The following is a 19,505-nucleotide window of genomic DNA, read 5'->3' as shown; positions in this document are numbered from 1 at the left end:
TGTAACCTGCTACATCCTTCCACACCATCGACACCACCGACTTTAGTATCGTCTGCAAATTTACTCACCCACCCTTCTGCGCCTTCCTCTAGGTCATTGATAAAAATGACAAACAGCAACGGCCCCAGAACAGATCCTTGTGGTACTCCACTTGTGACTACTCCATTCTGAACATTTCCCATCAACCACCACCCTCTGTCTTCTTTCAGCTAGCCAATTTCTGATCCACATCTCTAAATCACCCTCAATCCCCAGCCTCCGTATTTTTTGCAATAGCCTACCGTGGGGAACCTTATCAAACGCTTTGCTGAAATCCATATACACCACATCAACTGCTCTACCCTCGTCTACCTGTTCAGTCACCTTCTCAAAGAACTCAATAACGTTTGTGAGGCATGACCTACCCTTCACAAAGCCATGCTGACTATCCCTGATCATATTATTCCTATCTAGATGATTATAAATCTTGTCTCTTATAATCCCCTCCAAGACTTTACCCACTACAGACGTGAGGCTCACCGGCCTATAGTTGCCGGGGTTGTCTCTGCTCCCCTTTTTGAACAAAGGGACCACATTTGCTGTCCTCCAGTCCTCTGGCACTATTCCTGTAGCCAATGATGACATAAAAATCAAAGCCAAAGGTCCAGCAATCTCTTCCCTGGCCTCCCAGAGAATCCTAGGATAAATCCCATCAGGTCCCGGGGACTTATCTATTTTCAGCCTGTCCAGAATTGCCAACACCTCTTCCCTACGTACCTCAATGCCATCTATTCTATTAGCCTGGGGCTCAGCATTCTCCTCCACAACATTATCTTTTTCCTGAGTGAATACTGACGAAAAATATTCATTTAGTATCTCGCCTATCTCTTCAGACTCCACACACAATTTCCCATCCCTGTCCTTGACTGGTCCTACTCTTTCCCGAGTCATTCGCTTATTCCTGACATACCTATAGAAAGCTTTTGGGTTTTCCTTGATCCTTCCTGCCAAATACTTCTCATGTCCCCTCCTTGCTCGTCTTAGCTCTCTCTTTAGATCCTTCCTCGCTACCTTGTAACTATCCATCGCCCCAACTGAAACTTCACACTTCATCTTCACATAGGCCTCCTTCTTCCTCTTAACAAGAGATTCCACTTCCTTGGTAAACCACGGTTCCCTCGCTCGACGCCTTCCTCCCTGTCTGACCGGTACATACTTATCAAGAACACGCAGTAGCTGATCCTTGAACAAGCCCCACTTATCCAGTGTGCCCAACACTTGCAGCCTACTTCTCCACCTTATCCCCCCCAAGTCACGTCTAATGGCATCATAATTGCCCTTCCCCAGCTATAACTCTTGCCCTGCGGTGTATACTTATCCCTTTCCATCATTAACGTAAACGTCACCGAATTGTGGTCACTGTCCCCAAAGTGCTCTCCTACCTCCAAATCCAACACCTGGCCTGGTTCATTACCCAAAACCAAATCCAACGTGGCCTCGCCTCTTGTTGGCCTGTCAACATATTGTTTCAGGAAACCCTCCTGCACACACTGTACAAAAAACGACCCATCTATTGTACTCGAACTATATCTTTTCCAGTCAATATTTGGAAAGTTAAAATCTCCCATAATAACTACCCTGTTACTTTCGCTCATATCCAGAATCATCTTCGCCATCCTTTCCTCTACATCCCTAGAACTATTAGGAGGCCTATAAAAAACTCCCAACAGGGTGACCTCTCCTTTCCTGTTTCTAACTTCAGCCCATACTACCTCGGCAGAAGAGTCCCCATCTAGCATCCTCTCCGCCACCGTAATACTGCTCTTGACTAGCAGCGCCACACCTCCCCCTCTTTTGCCTCCTTCTCTGAGCTTACTAAAACACCTCAACCCCGGAACCTGCAACATCCATTCCTGTCCCTGCTCTATCCATGTCTCCGAAATGGCCACAACATCGAAGTCCCAGGTACCAACCCACGCTGCCAGTTCCCCTACCTTGTTTCGTATACTCCTGGCATTGAAGTAGACACACTTCAAACCACCTACCTGAACACTGGCCCCCTCCTGCGATGTCAAATCTGTGCTCCTGACCTCTATACTCTCATTCTCCCTTACCCTAAAACTACAATCCAGGTTCCCATGCCCCTGCTGCATTAGTTTAAACCCCCCCAAAGAGCACTAACAAATCTCCCCCCCAGGATATTTGTGCCCCTCAGGTTCAGATGTAGACCATCCTGTCTGTAGAGGTCCCACCTTCCCCAGAAAGAGCCCCAGTTATCCAAAAATCTGAATCCCTCCCGCCTGCACCATCCCTGTAGCCACGTGTTTAAATGCTCTCTCTCCTTATTCCTCATCTCACTATCACGTGGCACGGGCAACAACCCAGAGATAACAACTCTGTTTGTTCTAGTTCTGAGCTTCCATCCTAGCTCCCTGAAAGCCTGCCTGACATCCTTGTCCCCTTTCCTACCTATGTCGTTGGTGCCAATGTGGACCACGACTTGGGGCTGCTCCCCCTCCCCCCTAAGGACCCGGAAAACACGATCCGAGACATCACGTACCCTTGCACCTGGGAGGCAACATACCAAACGTGAGTCTCTCACGCTCCCACAAAATCTCCTATCTGTGCCCCTGACTATAGAGTCCCCAATTACTAATGCTCTGCTCCTCTCCCCCCTTCCCTTCTGAGCAACAGGGACAGACTCCGTGCCAGAGGCCCGTACCCCATGGCTTACCCCTGGTAAGTCGTCCCCCCCACAAGTATCCAAAGCGGTATACTTGTTTCTCAGGGGTACGACCGCAGGGGATCCCTGCACTGACTGTTTTTTCCCAGTCCCTCTTACAGTTACCCACCTATCTCCAATCTTTGGTGTAACTAATTCCCTGAAGCTGCTATCTATGACCCCTTCTGCCTCCCGAATGATCCGACGTTGACGGAGGTTGCCTTGTCTCTTGCAGTTGCTGGCTGTCGATGGTGAAGGGCTTTCGCTGGAGCTTTGTGGGCCCGCTGTGCGCCATCTGCCTGGTAAGTCATGTTGGACGCCCTCAGCAACAGCAGTTTGCATTTACATAGCGCCTTCTGAAGGTGGTGAATGGAACCAGTCACAATCAAACCATTGATAATATCGCTATAATATAATCAAAATACTGCAGATGTTGGAAATCCGAAATGAAGCAGAAATTTGCTGGATAAACTCAGCCGGTCTGGCAGTCTCCGGGATAGAGAAACAGAGTTCTGAGTCCCTATGACCCTTCCATAGACTGAAAAGGGGTAGATGGGTTAGGATAGTTGGGGGGGGTGGAGGGAGGTGTTGGGACAAAATGGAGGTCAGGGATAGGTGGGAGGTGTCATGGATATAAGTCACATGTGGTGCTAATGGTAGCAGTAAGGACTGAAGAGTGTTAAAAGTGGCATAAGGGTGAGATAAGAGAACCCATCTGGTTCACCTCAGATAAGGAAATCTGCCGCCCTTACCCGGTCTGGCCTACATCTGACTCCAGATTCGACAGCAATGTGGTCGACTCTTAGCTGCCCCTCTGAAATTGCCCAGCGAGACACACAGTTGAAGGGCAATTAGGTATGGGCAACACATGCCAGCCTTGCCAGTGACGCTCACATCCTATGAATGAATAGTGGCACAGTGGTTCGCACTGCTGCCTCACAGCTCCAGGTTCGATTCCCCGCTGGGTCACTGTCTGTGTGGTGTTTGCACGTTCTCCCCCGTGTCTGCGTGGGTTTCCTCAGGGTGCTCCAGTTTCCTCCCGCAGTCCAAAGACGTGCAGGTTAGGGTGGATTGGCCACGCTAAATTGCCCCCTTAGTGTTCAAAGGCTAGGTGGGGCTACGGGGGTTGCGGGGGAGTGGGCTCAGAGGGTGGGTGCAGCCTTGATGGGTCGAATGGCCTCCGTCTGCGCATCTAGGGATTCTGTGAATAAATAAATTGTAAAAAAAAAAAAGGGGCTGGGTGTGGGGTTTGCAGGACCTCTCCTCCCCTTTCCGTGGATTATGTGAGGAAATGCTGCGGAGTCTCTCTATTCCCCGGATTCTGGGACATCTTTCTTCCTTGAGATATCCACCCGCCTCTCTGACCCATTTTTACTGTGGTTAGGAGGTCAGGCCCTGCGTGTCATCACTATAGACTATAGGGACAGAAAGAGGCCATTCAGCCCCTTGGAGCCCATTCCATCCCCCATTGAGGTCGGGACTGGTCAGGATCTCAATCCCATCCACTGGACTTGGCTCCATATTCCCTGATCCAGCCAAATCTCAGGTTTTAAATGGAGCTGGCACCTGCTGCTTTTAGTCGGAGAGATTCGCCCTTTGCATGAAGAATTATTGCCTAACTTACAGAGTCCATTGAAACTCTACAGTGCAGAAGGAGGCCATTCAGCCTCTCTGGCTGCACCGATCCTCCGAAAGAGCACCCTCCCGAGGTCCACTCCCCCGTAACCACCCTTGTGGACACACTACTGCCCAATTTATCATGGCCAATCCACCTAACCTGCACATCTTTGGACTGTGGGAAGAAACCGGAGCACCCGGAGGAAACCCCACGCACACACGGGGAGGACGTGCAGACTCCGCACAGACAGTGACCCAAGCCGGCAATCGAACCTGGGACCCTGGAGCTGTGAGGCAGCAGAGCTAACCGCTGTGCACCCAAATGCCAGCCCAACCCCCTCATGCCCCATCACACACATAGGCCCGAATGATATTTAGAGAATGCTGTCTGAATGCAGAATGACAATGCTCCCCACTCAAGGAGGAGGGGCGTCATTCTCCGACCCACCGCCGGGTCGGAGAATGGCCGTTGGCCGCCGTGGATCCCGCCCCGGCCGGTTGCCGAAGCCTCCGGTACCGGATATTCGGCGGGGGCGGGAATCGGGCCGCGCCGGTTGGCGGGTCCCCCCGCTGGATTCTCCGGCCCGGATGGGCCGAAGTCCCGCCGAGAAATTGCCTGTCCCGCCGGCGTAAATTAGAGTACCTATTTACCGGCGGGACAAGGCGGCGCGGGCGGGCTCCGGGGTCCTGGGGGGGCGCGGGGCGATCTGGCCCCGGGGGATGCCCCCACGGTGGCCTGGCCCGCGATCGGGGCCCACCGATCCGCGGGCGGGCCTGTGCCATGGGGGCACTCTTTCCCTTCCGCCTCCGCCACGGTCTCCACCATGGCGGAGGCGGAAGAGACTCTCCGCACTGCGCATGCGTGGGAAACTGTCAGCGGCCGCTGACGCTCCCGCGCATGCGCCGCCCCGACATGTCATTTCCGCGCCAGCTGGCGGGGCAACAAAGGCCGTTTCCGCCAGCTGGCGGGGCGGAAATCCCTCCGCCGCCGGCCTAGCCCCTCAATGTTGGGGCTTGGCCCCCAAAGATGCGGAGCATTCCACACCTTTGGGGCGGCGTGATGCCCGTCTGATTGGCGCCGTTTTGGGCGCCAGTCGGCAGACATCGCGCCGTTTGGGGAGAATTTCGCCCCAGATGTCTCAAATCGAGCGAGATGCTGCAGTAGCTGCTCCCTGCCACCAGATGGAACTTGCTGGTTCAGTGGCTCGCTGGGGTCATCTTGTGGCAGGAAGCTGGAAATGCACTCAAATACGAGCGTCCGCAACAGCAAAGGAGGGGAGGCCAGGCACTGACCAGAGAGTAGGCCCAGAGGGTGATGGGGAGATGATGGCGTACTGGTCATGCCACTGGACTACTAATTCCAAAGTCCAGGATAATTGGGGAGGGGGGGGGGGGGACACAGTTGCTTCACAGCTCCAGGGTCTCAGGTTCGATTCCCGGCTTGGGTCACTGTCTGTGCGGAGTCTGCACATCCTCCCCGTGTGTGCGTGGGCTTCCCTCCGGGTGCTCCGGTTTCCTCCCACAGTCCAAAGATGTGCAGGTTAGGTGGACTCGCCCTTTAGTGTCCAAAAAAAAAAGGTTAGGTGGGGTTACTGGGTTCCGGGGATAGGGTGGGGGTATGGGCTTAGGTCGGGGCCTTCGGTAGGGTGCTCGTTCCAAGAGCCGGTGCAGACTCGATGAGCTGAATGGCCTCCTTCTGCACTGTAAATTCTGTGATAATGCTCTGGGGACACGGATTCAATTCCCACCGAGGATGAATTCCAATTCAATGAATCGATCTAGCATTCAAAGCTCGTATTAACGATGTCAGCTATCATTGATTGTTGGAAAAACTGATTGAGTAAGGCTCCTCTCCTGTCCTAATCCCGGTCCGGCCTACATCTGACTCCAGACCCACAGAAATGTGGTTGGCCCTTAACTGCCCCTTGGAAAGAGCAGAACAAGACACTCAGTTCAGGGGTGGTCACGGATGGGCAGCAAATACTGGCCCAGCCAGCGATTTCCCCCCCCCCCCCCCATCCCATTCACTATATATTTTTTAATTCCTCTGTCTCATGTTCAAAATGTCCCTTCGCAATTTGCGACTGATGAAGCCAGCCTTGGCTGCCAGACCGAGGGCTGTACTGAGGGAGTGATGCACTGTCAAGCGGGCAGGCTGTTGGCTGAGACATTCGGCCTAGGCCCCAACTCCCCTCCCAGCTGGAAGTAAATGATCCCACTGGAAAAAAACGCCCAAAGGCCCTGGGCCAATATTTTACCCTCATCCAACGGCCCTGCGCTGTTTGCGGGGTGAGTCATGTCTGCTCCATTTCCCACGTTAAACAACAAATAGCTTTCATAACTTCATAAGATAAAGGAACAGAATTGGCCATTTGGCCCACCATGTCTGCTCCGTCATTCGATCATGGCTGATCTCATCCTGGCCTCATCCACTCAACCTGCCCGTTCTCCATGACCTTTCAACCCATTACCAATAAAAAAAATCTGTCGAACTCGTCCTTAAATTTACTCAATGTCCCAGCATGCCCCGCACTCTGGGCAAGCGAGTTCCACACATTCACAACCCTTTTGGGAGAAGTAGGTTCTCGTTAACTCCATTTTAAATTTGGGAACTCTGATCCTAAGTCTATGAAATACTTTCGGAAACATTTCACAGGGACAGCGCGGTGGTTAGCACTGCTGCCTCACGCCGCCGAGGACCCGGGTTCGATCCCGGCTCCGGGTCACTGCCCACGTGGAGTCTGCGCATTCTCCCCGCGCCTGCGTGGGTCTCACCCCTCACCAAAAGATGCGCAGGGTAGGTGGATTGCACACACTAAATTGGAAAAAGAAAGAGAACGGGGTACCCTAGTTTTTTTTTAATGTGAAAAAGAAATACTTCACTGGCCTGTGACGTGTCTTAAGATGGCCGAGGGTGTGAAAAACACTATTAGAAATGGCAGATGGGACTGTGCCCTGGGATAGCGACACTCCGTACAACACAGCTTTAACAATGCCTCTTCATAACTTACAGGTCAACCTGATTTTCCTCATCTTGACGATATGGAAACTGGTGCAGAAGTTCAACACCGTCAATCCAGAACTGCCGTACTTAAAAAAAATCAGGTACAAGGTTCATTCAACCTCGCTCTTTCTGTAGATAGAAGCAGCAGACATCATGGGTGTGATGAATGATAACTGTATAACTGTACCTTTAATGTGATGATCCCTTTAAGACCGGGTTTGGAACCCTGGGGGACTCCGCCTCCGCCCCCCGCAGGGAACTGTATATTAGGTAATGTTCAGTGGGCAGCGTGCAGTCAGCACACTTCCCGGCAGCTGTCTGGTTCTCTGGTAATTAAAGCCTTTGAATTATCAATCTTCTCTCTCGAGTCGTAATTGAGGGTATCTCAATGGGGAAATTCAGCACCTTGTAGTTTAGGTGATATCATTCTGACTCACCTCGATTACCGACCCAGTTAGTCCAAACGCGGCGGAACTCCAATGTAACTCAAGGACTCGAGCAGCCTTGTTTGCCTCAAGCGGTCACTTCAATAAGTCAATATCGGGAATTCCACTAAAACATTGATTGCGTTGTGGGATGTGATGATGTTGGCTGAAGGGGTTGCTTCACAGAACAATTAAGTGACTTTGATGGCTCAAGATCCCACACAGCAAGACAAGATGGAGGGCACAAAGCTCTATTTGGATTTGGATAAAAGCTACTAAGCGCCCGTCATGGCACTTAGCCGTTCCTTCGAGCGTGTTGTGCCCTGTTAATGCCACCTCCCAACGATTTCCTGATGTTCTCCACCATTCTGGGTAGAGGAAATGGAGTTAAGGTTGGGTCCGGTGGTTTAGTCATGTCCGGCTACCTGCAAAGAAAACTACTGGACATGTCTCCTCGAAGAAACATTTTGTCACTGTTCAATTCAGCTCGGTGCTTTCATTTTAATCGATTGGTTTTAATCTCAAGAAACCAATGAGATTTGGATACATGACAAAGTAACAAGGTAGACATTTCACCAATTATCCATCAAATATACTCTAGCCTGTTTCACACCCTCACACACACACTGTACCCCATCCCACTCCCCACCCTCACACACACTGTACCCCATCCCACTCCCCACCCTCACACACACTGTACCCCATCCCACTCCCCACCCTCACACACACTGTACCCCATCCCACTCCCCACCCTCACACACACTGTACCCCATCCCACTCCCCACCCTCACACACACTGTACCCCATCCCACTCCCCACCCTCACACACACTGTACCCCATCCCACTCCCCACCCTCACACACACTGTACCCCATCCCACTCCCCACCCTCACACACACTGTACCCCATCCCACTCCCCGCCCTCACACACACTGTACCCCATCCCACTCCCCGCCCTCACACACACTGTACCCCATCCCACTCCCCACCCTCACACACACTGTACCCCATCCCACTCCCCACCCTCACACACACTGTACCCCATCCCACTCCCCGCCCTCACACACACTGTACCCCATCCCACTCCCCGCCCTCACACACACTGTACCCCATCCCACTCCCCACACTCACACACACTGTACCCCATCCCACTCCCCACCCTCACACACACACAGTACCCCATCCCACTCCCCACACTCACACACACTGTACCCCAACCCACTCCCCACCCTCTCACACACACACTGTACCCCATCCCACTCCCCACCCTCACACACACACTGTACCCCATCCCACTCCCCACCCTCACACACACTGTACCCCATCCCACTCCCCACCCTCACACACACACTGTACCCCATCCCACTCCCCACCCTCACACACACTGTACCCCATCCCACTCCCCACCCTCACACACACACTGTACCCCATCCCACTCCCCACCCCCACACACACAGTACCCCATCCCACTCCCCACCCCCACACACACAGTACCCCATTCCACTCCCCACCCTCACACACACACTGTACCCCATCCCACTCCCCACCCTCACACACACAGTACCCCATCCCACTCCCCACCCCCACACACACTGTACCCCATCCCTCTCCCCACCCTCACACACACACTGTACCCCATCCCACTCCCCAACTCCACACACACACTGTACCCCATCCCACTCCCCACCCTCACACACACTGTACCCCATCCCACTCCCCACCCTCACACACACTGTACCCCATCCCACTCCCCACCCTCACACACACTGTACCCCATCCCACTCCCCACCCTCACACACACTGTACCCCATCCCACTCCCAACCCTCACACACACTGTACCCCATCCCCCTCCCCACTCTCACACACACACTGTACCCCATCCCACTCCCCACCCGCACACACACACTGTACCCCATCCCACTCCCCACCCTCACACACACTGTACCCCTTCCCACTCCCCACCCCCACACACACACTGTACCCCATCCCACTCCCCACCCTCACACACACTGTACCCCATCTCACTCCCCACCCTCACACACACTGTACCCCATCCCACTCCCCACCCTCACACACACTGTACCCCATCCCACTCCCCACCCCCACACACACTGTACCCCATCCCACTCCCCACCCTCACACACACTGTGCCCAATCCCACTCCCCACCCTCACACACTGTACCCCATCCCACTCCCCACCCCCACACACACTGTACCCCATCCCACTCCCCACCCTCACGCACACTGTATCCCATCCCACTCCCCACCCTCACGCACACACTGTACCCCATCCCACTCCCAACCCTCACACACACTGTACCCCATCCCACTCCCCACCCTCACACACACTGTACCCTATCCCACTCCCCACCCTCACGCACACACTGTACCCCATCCCACTCCCAACCCTCACACACACTGTACCCCATCCCCCTCCCCACCCTCACACACACACTGTACCCCATCCCACTCCCCACCCCCACACACACACTGTACCCCATCCCACTCCCCACCCTCACACACACTGTACCCCTTCCCACTCCCCACCCCCACACACACACTGTACCCCATCCCACTCCCCACCCTCACACACACTGTACCCCATCTCACTCCCCACCCTCACACACACTGTACCCCATCCCGCTCCCCATCCTCACACACACACTGTACCCCATCCCACTCCCCACCCACACACACACACACACTGTACCCCATCCCACTCCCCACCCTCACACACACACACTGTGCCCAATCCCACTCCCCACCCTCACACACTGTACCCCATCCCACTCCCCACCCTCACACACTGTACCCCACCCCACTCCCCACCCTCACACACACACTGTACCCCGTCCCACTCCCCATCCTCACACACACACTGTACCCCATCCCACTCCCCACCCTCACACAGACACTGCACCCCATCAATTCCCCACCCTCACATACACACTGCAGCCCATCCAACTCCCCACCCTCACACAGACACTGCGCCCCATCAACTCCCCACCCTCACACACACACTGTACCCCATCCCACTCCCCACCCTCACACACACACTGTACCCCATCCCACTCCCCACCCTCACACACACACTGTACCCCATCCCACTCCCCACCCCCACACACACACTGTACCCCATCCCACTCTCCATCCTCACACACACACTGTACCCCATCCCACTCCCCACCCTCACACAGACACTGCACCCCATCAATTCCCCACCCTCACATACACACTTCAGCCCATCCAACTCCCCACCCTCACACAGACACTGCGCCCCATCAACTCCCCACCCTCACACACACACTGTACCCCATCCCACTCCCCACCCTCACACACACACTGTACCCCATCCCACTCCCCACCTGCACACACACACTGTACCCCATCCCACTCCCCACCCCCACACACACTGTACCCCATCCCACTCCCCACCCTCACACACACACTGTACCCCATCCCACTCCCCACCCCCACACACACACTGTACCCCATCCCACTCCCCACCCTCACACACACACTGTACCCCATCCCACTCCCCACCCTCACACACACACTGTACCCCATCCCACTCCCCACCCTCACACACACACTGTACCCCATCCCACTCCCCACCCTCACACACACACTGTACCCCATCCCACTCCCCACCCTCACACACACACTGCACCCCATCCAACTCCCCACCCTCACACACACACACATACATAACACACACACTGTACCACATCACAAAGATAAGCAGAGGGACCGGTAGTATTGAGGAAGCAAGGGGGCTTCAGAAGGACTTGGACATGCTAGGAGAGTGGGCAAAGAAGTGGCAGATGCAATACAATGTGGAAAAGTGTGAGGTTATGCACTCTGGATGGAGGAATGGAGACAGACTATTTTCTAAATGGGGAAATGCTTCGGAAATCAGAAGCACAAAGGGACTTGGGAGTCCTTGTTCAAGAATCTCTTAAGGTTAACGTGCAGGTTCAGTCGGCAGTTAGGAAGGCAAATGCAATGCTAGCATTCATGTCAACGGGGTTAGAATACAAGATCAGGGGTGTACTTCTGAAGCTTTATAAGGCTCTGGTAAGACCCCATTTGGAGCATTGTGAGCAATCTGGGGCCCCGTATCTAAGGAAGGATGTGCTGGCCTTGGAAAGGGTCCAGAGGAGGTCCACAAGAATGAGCGAGATTGTCATGATGAGGAGTGGTTGAGGACACTGGTTCTGTACTCGTTGGGAGTTTAGAAGGATGAGGGGGGATCTGATTGAAACTTACAGGATACTGCGACTCCTGGATAGAGTGGACATGGAACAGATGTTCCCACTTGCAGGAAAAACTAGAACCCGAGGAAACAATCTCAGACTAAAGGGACGATCCTTCAAACAGGGATGAGGAGGAATTTCTTCAGCCAGAGGGTGGTGAATCTGTGGAACTCTTTGCCGCAGAAGGCTGTGGAGGCCAAAGCTCTGAGTGTCTTTAAGACTGGTTCTTGATTAATTTGCTTTATTTAAATGTAAAGTACCCAATTTCCAATTAAGGGGCAATTTAGCGTGGCCAATCCACCTACCCTGCACATCTTTCGGTTGTGGGGGTGAGACCTACACAGACACGGGAAGAATGCGTAATCCTGACACGGACAGTGACCCGGGGCCGGGATTGAACCCTGGACCTCGGCACCATGAGGCAGCAGTGCTAACCAGTGCACCACCGTGCCGCCCATGTTCGTGATTAATAAGGGGATCAGGAATGATGGGGAGAAGGCAGGAGAATGGGGTGAGAAACATATCAGGCAAAATTGAATGGCGGAGCAGTCTCGATGGGCCTAATTCTGCTGCTATGTCTTATGGTCTTATAGTCTTATCAAACTCCCCACCCTCGCAGACAGACACTGTATCCCATCCAAGTCCCTGCTGGCTCGTCTCTCCCAGTTTATGCTTTCCAAGGTTCTGTTAGTCTCTACATGATATGCTCGCACAATTTGCAAATGCTGCCATCTTGTCAGGTGCTACTCATCACCTCGTCCTTGATTTGGGTTTCTGTTTGCTTCATACAGGATTTTCATTGTCACTGCCTTTGCTCAATTGTTCCTACTGGGCTGTACCTGGATATTAGGCGTTTTACATTTTCAGAAGCGGACGATTGCACTGGCTTACATATTCACCATCATTAACAGCTTCCAGGGAATGTTCATTTTCATCCTTCACTGTGTCAATAACAAGCAGGTAACGGACAATGTGCCATCGATGGAACATGTGTGTGTGTGTGTAACAGGACTGAGTGTCCCAGCACTGACTGTGTGTGTGTGTAACAGGACTGAGTGTCCCAGCACTGACTGTGTGTGTGAGTGTGTGTAACAGGACTGAGTGTCCCAGCACTGACTGTGTGTGTGTGTAACAGGACTGTGTGTCCCAGCACTGACTGTGTGTGTCTGTGAGTGTGTGTAACAGGACTGAGTGTCCCAGCACTGACTGTGTGTGTCTGTGAGTGTGTGTAACAGGACTGAGTGTCCCAGCACTGACTGTGTGTGTCTGTGAGTGTGTGTAACAGGACTGAGTGTCCCAGCACTGACTGTGTGTGTCTGTGAGTGTGTGTAACAGGACTGTGTGTCCCAGCACTGACTGTGTGTGTGTGTGTAACAGGACTGAGTGTCCCAGCACTGACTGTGTGTGTGAGTGTGTGTAACAGGACTGAGTGTCCCAGCACTGACTGTGTGTGTGTGTAACAGGACTGTGTGTCCCAGCACTGACTGTGTGTGTCTGTGAGTGTGTGTAACAGGGCTGAGTGTCCCAGCACTGACTGTGTGTGTCTGTGAGTGTGTGTAACAGGACTGAGTGTCCCAGCACTGACTGTGTGTGTCTGTGAGTGTGTGTAACAGGACTGAGTGTCCCAGCACTGACTGTGTGTGTCTGTGAGTGTGTGTAACAGGACTGAGTGTCCCAGCACTGACTGTGTGTGTGTGTGTAACAGGACTGTGTGTCCCAGCACTGACTGTGTGTGTGTGTGTAACAGGACTGAGTGTCCCAGCACTGACTGTGTGTGTGTGTAACAGGACTGTGTGTCCCAGCACTGACTGTGTGTGTGAGTGTGTGTAACAGGACTGAGTGTCCCAGCACTGACTGTGTGTGTGTGTAACAGGACTGTGTGTCCCAGCACTGACTGTGTGTGTCTGTGAGTGTGTGTAACAGGACTGAGTGTCCCAGCACTGACTGTGTGTGTCTGTGAGTGTGTGTAACAGGACTGAGTGTCCCAGCACTGACTGTGTGTGTCTGTGAGTGTGTGTAACAGGACTGAGTGTCCCAGCACTGACTGTGTGTGTCTGTGAGTGTGTGTAACAGGACTGAGTGTCCCAGCACTGACTGTGTGTGTGTGTAACAGGACTGTGTGTCCCAGCACTGACTGTGTGTGTGTGTGTGTGTGTGTGTGTCTGTGTGTGTAACAGGACTGAGTGTCCCAGCACTGACTGTGTGTGTGTGTAACAGGACTGTGTGTCCCAGCACTGACTGTGTGTGTGTGTGTGTGCGTGTAACAGGACTGTGTGTCCCAGCACTGGCTGTGTGTGTGTGTGTAACAGGACTGGGTGTCCCAGCACTGACTGTGTGTGTGTGTGTAACAGGACTGGGTGTCCCAGCACTGACTGTGTGTGTGTGTGTGTGTAACAGGACTGTGTGTCCCAGCACTGACTGTGTGTGTGTGTGTAACAGGACTGGGTGTCCCAGCACTGGCTGTGTGTGTGTGTGTAACAGGACTGGGTGTCCCAGCACTGACTGTGTGTGTGTGTGTGTGTAACAGGACTGTGTGTCCCAGCACTGACTGTGTGTGTGTGTGTAACAGGACTGTGTGTCCCAGCACTGACTGTGTGTGTGTGTGTGTAACAGGACTGAGTGTCCCAGCACTGACTGTGTGTGTGTGTGTAACAGGACTGTGTGTCCAAGCACTGACTGTGTGTGTGTGTGTGTGTGTGTGTGTGTGTAACAGGACTGTGTGTCCCAGCACTGAATGTGTGTGTGTGTGTAACAGGACTGTGTGTCCCAGCACTGACTGTGTGTGTGTGTGTGTGTGTGTGTAACAGGACTGTGTGTCCCAGCACTGACTGTGTGTGTGTGTGTAACAGGACTGTGTGTCCCAGCACTGACTGTGTGTGTGTGTAACAGGACTGAGTGTCCCAGCACTGACTGTGTGTGTGTGTAACAGGACTGTGTGTCCCAGCACTGACTGTGTGTGTGTGTGTGTGTGTGTGTAACAGGACTGTGTGTCCCAGCACTGACTGTGTGTGTGTGTGTGTGTGTGTGAAACAGGACTGGGTGTCCCAGCACTGACTGTGTGTGTGTAACAGGACTGTGTGTCCCAGCACTGACTGTGTGTGTGTGTGTGTGTCTGTGTGTGTGTGTGTAACAGGACTGTGTGTCCCAGCACTGACTGTGTGCGTGTGTGTGTGTGTGTGTAACAGGACTGTGTGTCCCAGCACTGACTGGGTGTGTGTGTGTGTAACAGGACTGTGTGTCCCAGCACTGACTGTGTGTGTGTGTGTGTGTAACAGGACTGTGTGGCCCAGCACTGACTGTGTGTGTTTAACAGGACTGTGTGTCCCAGCGCTGACTATGTGTCTGTGTGTGTATAACAGGACTGAGTGTCTCAGCACTGACTGTGTGTGTGTGTATAACAGGACTGAGTGTCTCAGCACTGACTGTGTGTGTGTGTGTGTGTGTAACAGGACAGTGTGTCCCAGCACTGACTGTGTGTGTGTGTGTGTGTGTGTGTGTAACAGGACTGTGTGTCCCAGCACTGACTGTGTGTGTGTGTGTGTGTGTACAACAGGACTGAGTGTCTCAGCACTGACTGAGTGTGTGTGTGTGTGTGTAACAGGACTGGGTGTCCCAGCACTGACTGTGTGTGTGTGTGTGTGTGTGTGTGTAACAGGACTGTGTGTCCCAGCACTGACTGTGTGTGTGTGTAACAGGACGGTGTGTCCCAGCACTGACTGTGTGTGTGTGTGTGTAACAGGACTGTGTGTCCCAGCACTGACTGTGTGTGTGTGTAACAGGACTGTGTGTCCCAGCACTGACTGTGTGTGTGTGTGTGTGTAACAGGACTGTGTGTCCCAGCACTGACCGTGTGTGTCTGTGTGTGTGTGTCCCAGCACTGACTGTGTGTGTGTAACAGGACTGTGTGTCCCAGCACTGACTGTGTGTGTGTGTGTAACAGGACTATGTGTCCCAGCACTGACTGTGTATGTGTGTGTAACAGGACTGTGTGTCCCAGCACTGACTGTGTGTGTGTGTGTAACAGGACTGTGTGTCCCAGCACTGACTGTGTGTGTCTGTGTGTGTGTGTGTAACAGGACTGTGTGTCCGAGCACTGACTGTGTGTGTCTGTGTGTGTGTGTCTGTAATAGGACTGTGTGTCCCAGCACTGACTGTGAGTGTGTGTGTGTGTAACAGGACTGTGAGTCCCAGCACTGACTGTGTGTGTCTGTCTGTGTGTGTGTGTAACAGGACTGTGTGTCCGAGCACTGACTGTGTGTGTGTGTAACAGGACGGTGTGTCCCAGCACTGACTGTGTGTGTGTGTGTGTGTGTGTGTGTGTAACAGGACAAACAAACAAAGAACAAAGAACAAAGAAATGTACAGCACAGGAACAGGCCCTTCGGCCCTCCAAGCCCGTGCCGACCATACTGCCCGACTAAACTACAATCTTGTACACTTCCTGGGTCCGTATCCTTCTATTCCCATCCTATTCATATATTTGTCAAGATGCCCCTTAAATGTCCCTATCGTCCCTGCCTCCACTACCTCCTCCGGTAGTGAGTTCCAGGCACCCACTACCCTCTGCGTAAAAAACTTGCCTCGTACATCTACTCTAAACTTTGCCCCTCTCACCTTAAACCTATGCCCCCTAGTAATTGACCCCTCTACCCTGGGGAAAAGCCTCTGACTATCCACTCTGTCTATGCCCCTCATAATTTTGTATACCTCTATCAGGTCGCCCCTCAACCTCCTTCGTTCCAGTGAGAACAAACCGAGTTTATTCAATCACTCCTCATAGCTTATGCCCTCCATACCAGGCAACATTCTGGTAAATCTCTTCTGCACCCTCTCTAAAGCCTCCACATCCTTCTGGTAGTGTGGCGACCAGAATTGAACACTATACTCCAAGTGTGGCCTAACTAAGGTTCTATACAGCTGCAACATGACTTGCCAATTCTTATACTCAATGCCCCGGCCAATGAAGGCAAGCATGCCGTATGCCTTCTTGACTACCTTCTCCACCTGTGTAGCCCCTTTCAGTGATCTGTGGACCTGTACTCCTAGATCTCTTTGACTTTCAATACTCTTGAGGGTTCTACCATTCACTGTATATTCCCTACCTGCATTAGCCCTTCCAAAATGCATTACCTCACATTTGTCCAGGTTAAACTCCATCTGCCATCTCTCCGCCCAAGTCTCCAGACAATCTAAATCCTGCTGTATCCTCAGACAGTCCTCATCGCTATCCGCAATTCCACCAACCTTTGTGTCGTCTGCAAACTTACTAATCAGACCAGTTACATTTTCCTCCAAATCATTTATATATACTACAAAGAGCAAAGGTCCCAGCACTGATCCCTGTGGAACACCACTGGTCACAGCCCTCCAATTAGAAAAGCATCCCTCCATTGCTACCCTCTGCCTTCTATGGCCTAGCCAGTTCTGTATCCACCTTGCCAGTTCACCCCTGATCCCGTGTGACTTCACCTTTTGTACTAGTCTACCATGAGGGACCTTGTCAAAGGCCTTACTGAAGTCCATATAGACAACATCTACTGCCCTACCTGCATCAATCATCTTAGTGACCTCCTCGAAAAACTCGATCAAGTTAGTGAGACACGACCTCCCCTTCACAAAACCGTGCTGCCTCTCACTAATACGTCCATTTGCTTCCAAATGGGAGTAGATCCTGTCTCGAAGAATTCTCTCCAGTAATTTCCCTACCACTGAAGTAAGGCTCACCGGCCTGTAGTTCCCGGGATTATCCCTGCCACCCTTCTTAAACAGAGGAACAACATTGGCTATTCTCCAGTCCTCCGGGACATCCCCTGAAGACAGCGAGGATCCAAAGATTTCTGTCAAGGCCTCAGCAATTTCCTCTCCAGCCTCCTTCAGTATTCTGGGGTAGATCCCATCCGGCCCTGGGGACTTATCTACCTTAATATTTTTTAAGACACCCAACACCTCGTCTTTTTGGATCACAATGTGACCCAGGCTATCTACACCCCCTTCTCCAGACTCAACATCTACCAATTCCTTCTCTTTGGTGAATACTGATGCAAAGTATTCATTTAGTACCTCGCCCATTTCCTCTGGCTCCACACATAGATTCCCTTGCCTATCCTTCAGTGGGCCAACCCTTTCCCTGGCTACCCTCTTGCTTTTTATGTAAGTGTAAAAAGCCTTGGGATTTTCCTTAACCCTATTTGCCAATGACTTTTCATGACCCCTTCTAGCCCTCCTGACTCCCTGCTTAAGTTCCTTCCTACTTTCCTTATATGCCACACAGGCTTCGTCTGTTCCCAGCCTTTTAGCCCTGACAAATGCCTCCTTTTTCTTTTTGACGAGGCCTACAATATCATTCGTCATCCAAGGTTCCCGAAAATTGCCGTATTTGTCTTTCTTCCTCACAGGAACATGCCTGTCCTGTATTCCTATCAACTGACACTTGAAAGCCTCCCACATGTCAGATGTTGATTTGCCCTCAAACATCCGCCCCCAATCTATGCTCTTCAGTTCCCGCCTAATATTGTTATAATTAGCCTTCCCCCAATTTAGCACATTCATCCTCGGACCACTCTTATCCTTGTCCACCAGTACTTTAAAACTTACTGAATTGTGGTCACTGTTACCGAAATGCTCCCCTACTGAAACATCTACCACCTGGCCGGGCTCATTCCCCAATACCAGGTCCAGTACCGCCTCTTCCCTAGTTGGACTGTTTACATATTGTTTTAAGAAGCCCTCCTGGATGCTCCTTACAAACTCTGCCCCGTCTAAGCCCCTGGCACTAAGTGAGTCCCAGTCAATATTGGGGAAGTTGAAGTCTCCCATCACCACAACCCTGTTGTTTTTACTCTTTTCCAAAATCTGTCTACCTATCTGCTCCTCTATCTCCCGCTGGCTGTTGGGAGGCCTGTAGTATACCCCCAACATTGTGACTGCACCCTTCTTATTCCTGATCTCTACCCATATAGCCTCACTGCCCTCTGAGGTGTCCTCTCGCTGTATAGCTGTGATACTCTCCTGAACAAGTAGCGCAACTCCGCCTCCCCTTTTACATCCCCCTCTATCCCGCCTGAAACATCTAAATCCTGGAACGTTTAGCTGCCAATCCTGCCCTTCCCTCAACCAGGTCTCTGTAATGGCAACAACATCATAGTTCCAAGTACTAATCCAAGCTCTAAGTTCATCTGCCTTACCCGTAATGCTCCTTGCATTAAAACATATGCACTTCAGGCCACCAGACCCGCTGTGTTCAGCAACTTCTCCCCGTCTGCTCTGCCTCAGAGCCACACTGTCCATATTCCCTAGTTCTCCCTCAACGCTCTCACCTTCTGACCTATTGCTCCCGTGCCCACCCCCCTGCCATACTAGTTTAAACCCTCCCGTGTGACACTAGCAAATCTCGCGGCCAGGATATTTATGCCTCTCCGGTTTAGATGCAACCCGTCCATCTTATACAGGTCACACCTGCCCCGGAAGAGCTCCCAGTGGTCCAGATAACCGAAACCCTCC

At 52.4% G+C, this 19,505-nt stretch overlaps 1 protein-coding gene across 2 annotated transcripts in view; it reads left to right on the top strand.

Moving 5' to 3' along the window:
• The window catches only part of LOC140403320 (adhesion G protein-coupled receptor E5-like), a 101,835-nt gene that overhangs the window by 67,680 nt on the left and 14,650 nt on the right, over nucleotides 1–19,505 (top strand). For both annotated transcript variants that reach the window (XM_072491170.1, XM_072491169.1), the window contains 3 exons: nucleotides 2,937–3,003; nucleotides 7,332–7,423; nucleotides 12,797–12,965. In XM_072491170.1, coding sequence (XP_072347271.1) covers nucleotides 2,937–3,003; nucleotides 7,332–7,423; nucleotides 12,797–12,965 — 328 coding nt within the window. The remainder of the gene's footprint in view (nucleotides 1–2,936; nucleotides 3,004–7,331; nucleotides 7,424–12,796; nucleotides 12,966–19,505) is intronic.

The sequence above is a fragment of the Scyliorhinus torazame genome, chromosome 27 (assembly GCF_047496885.1).
Source record: "Scyliorhinus torazame isolate Kashiwa2021f chromosome 27, sScyTor2.1, whole genome shotgun sequence".
Taxonomy (NCBI): domain Eukaryota; kingdom Metazoa; phylum Chordata; class Chondrichthyes; order Carcharhiniformes; family Scyliorhinidae; genus Scyliorhinus; species Scyliorhinus torazame.
Note: the sequence above shows the minus strand (reverse complement) of the source record. Positions and strands in the feature narration are given on the sequence as shown.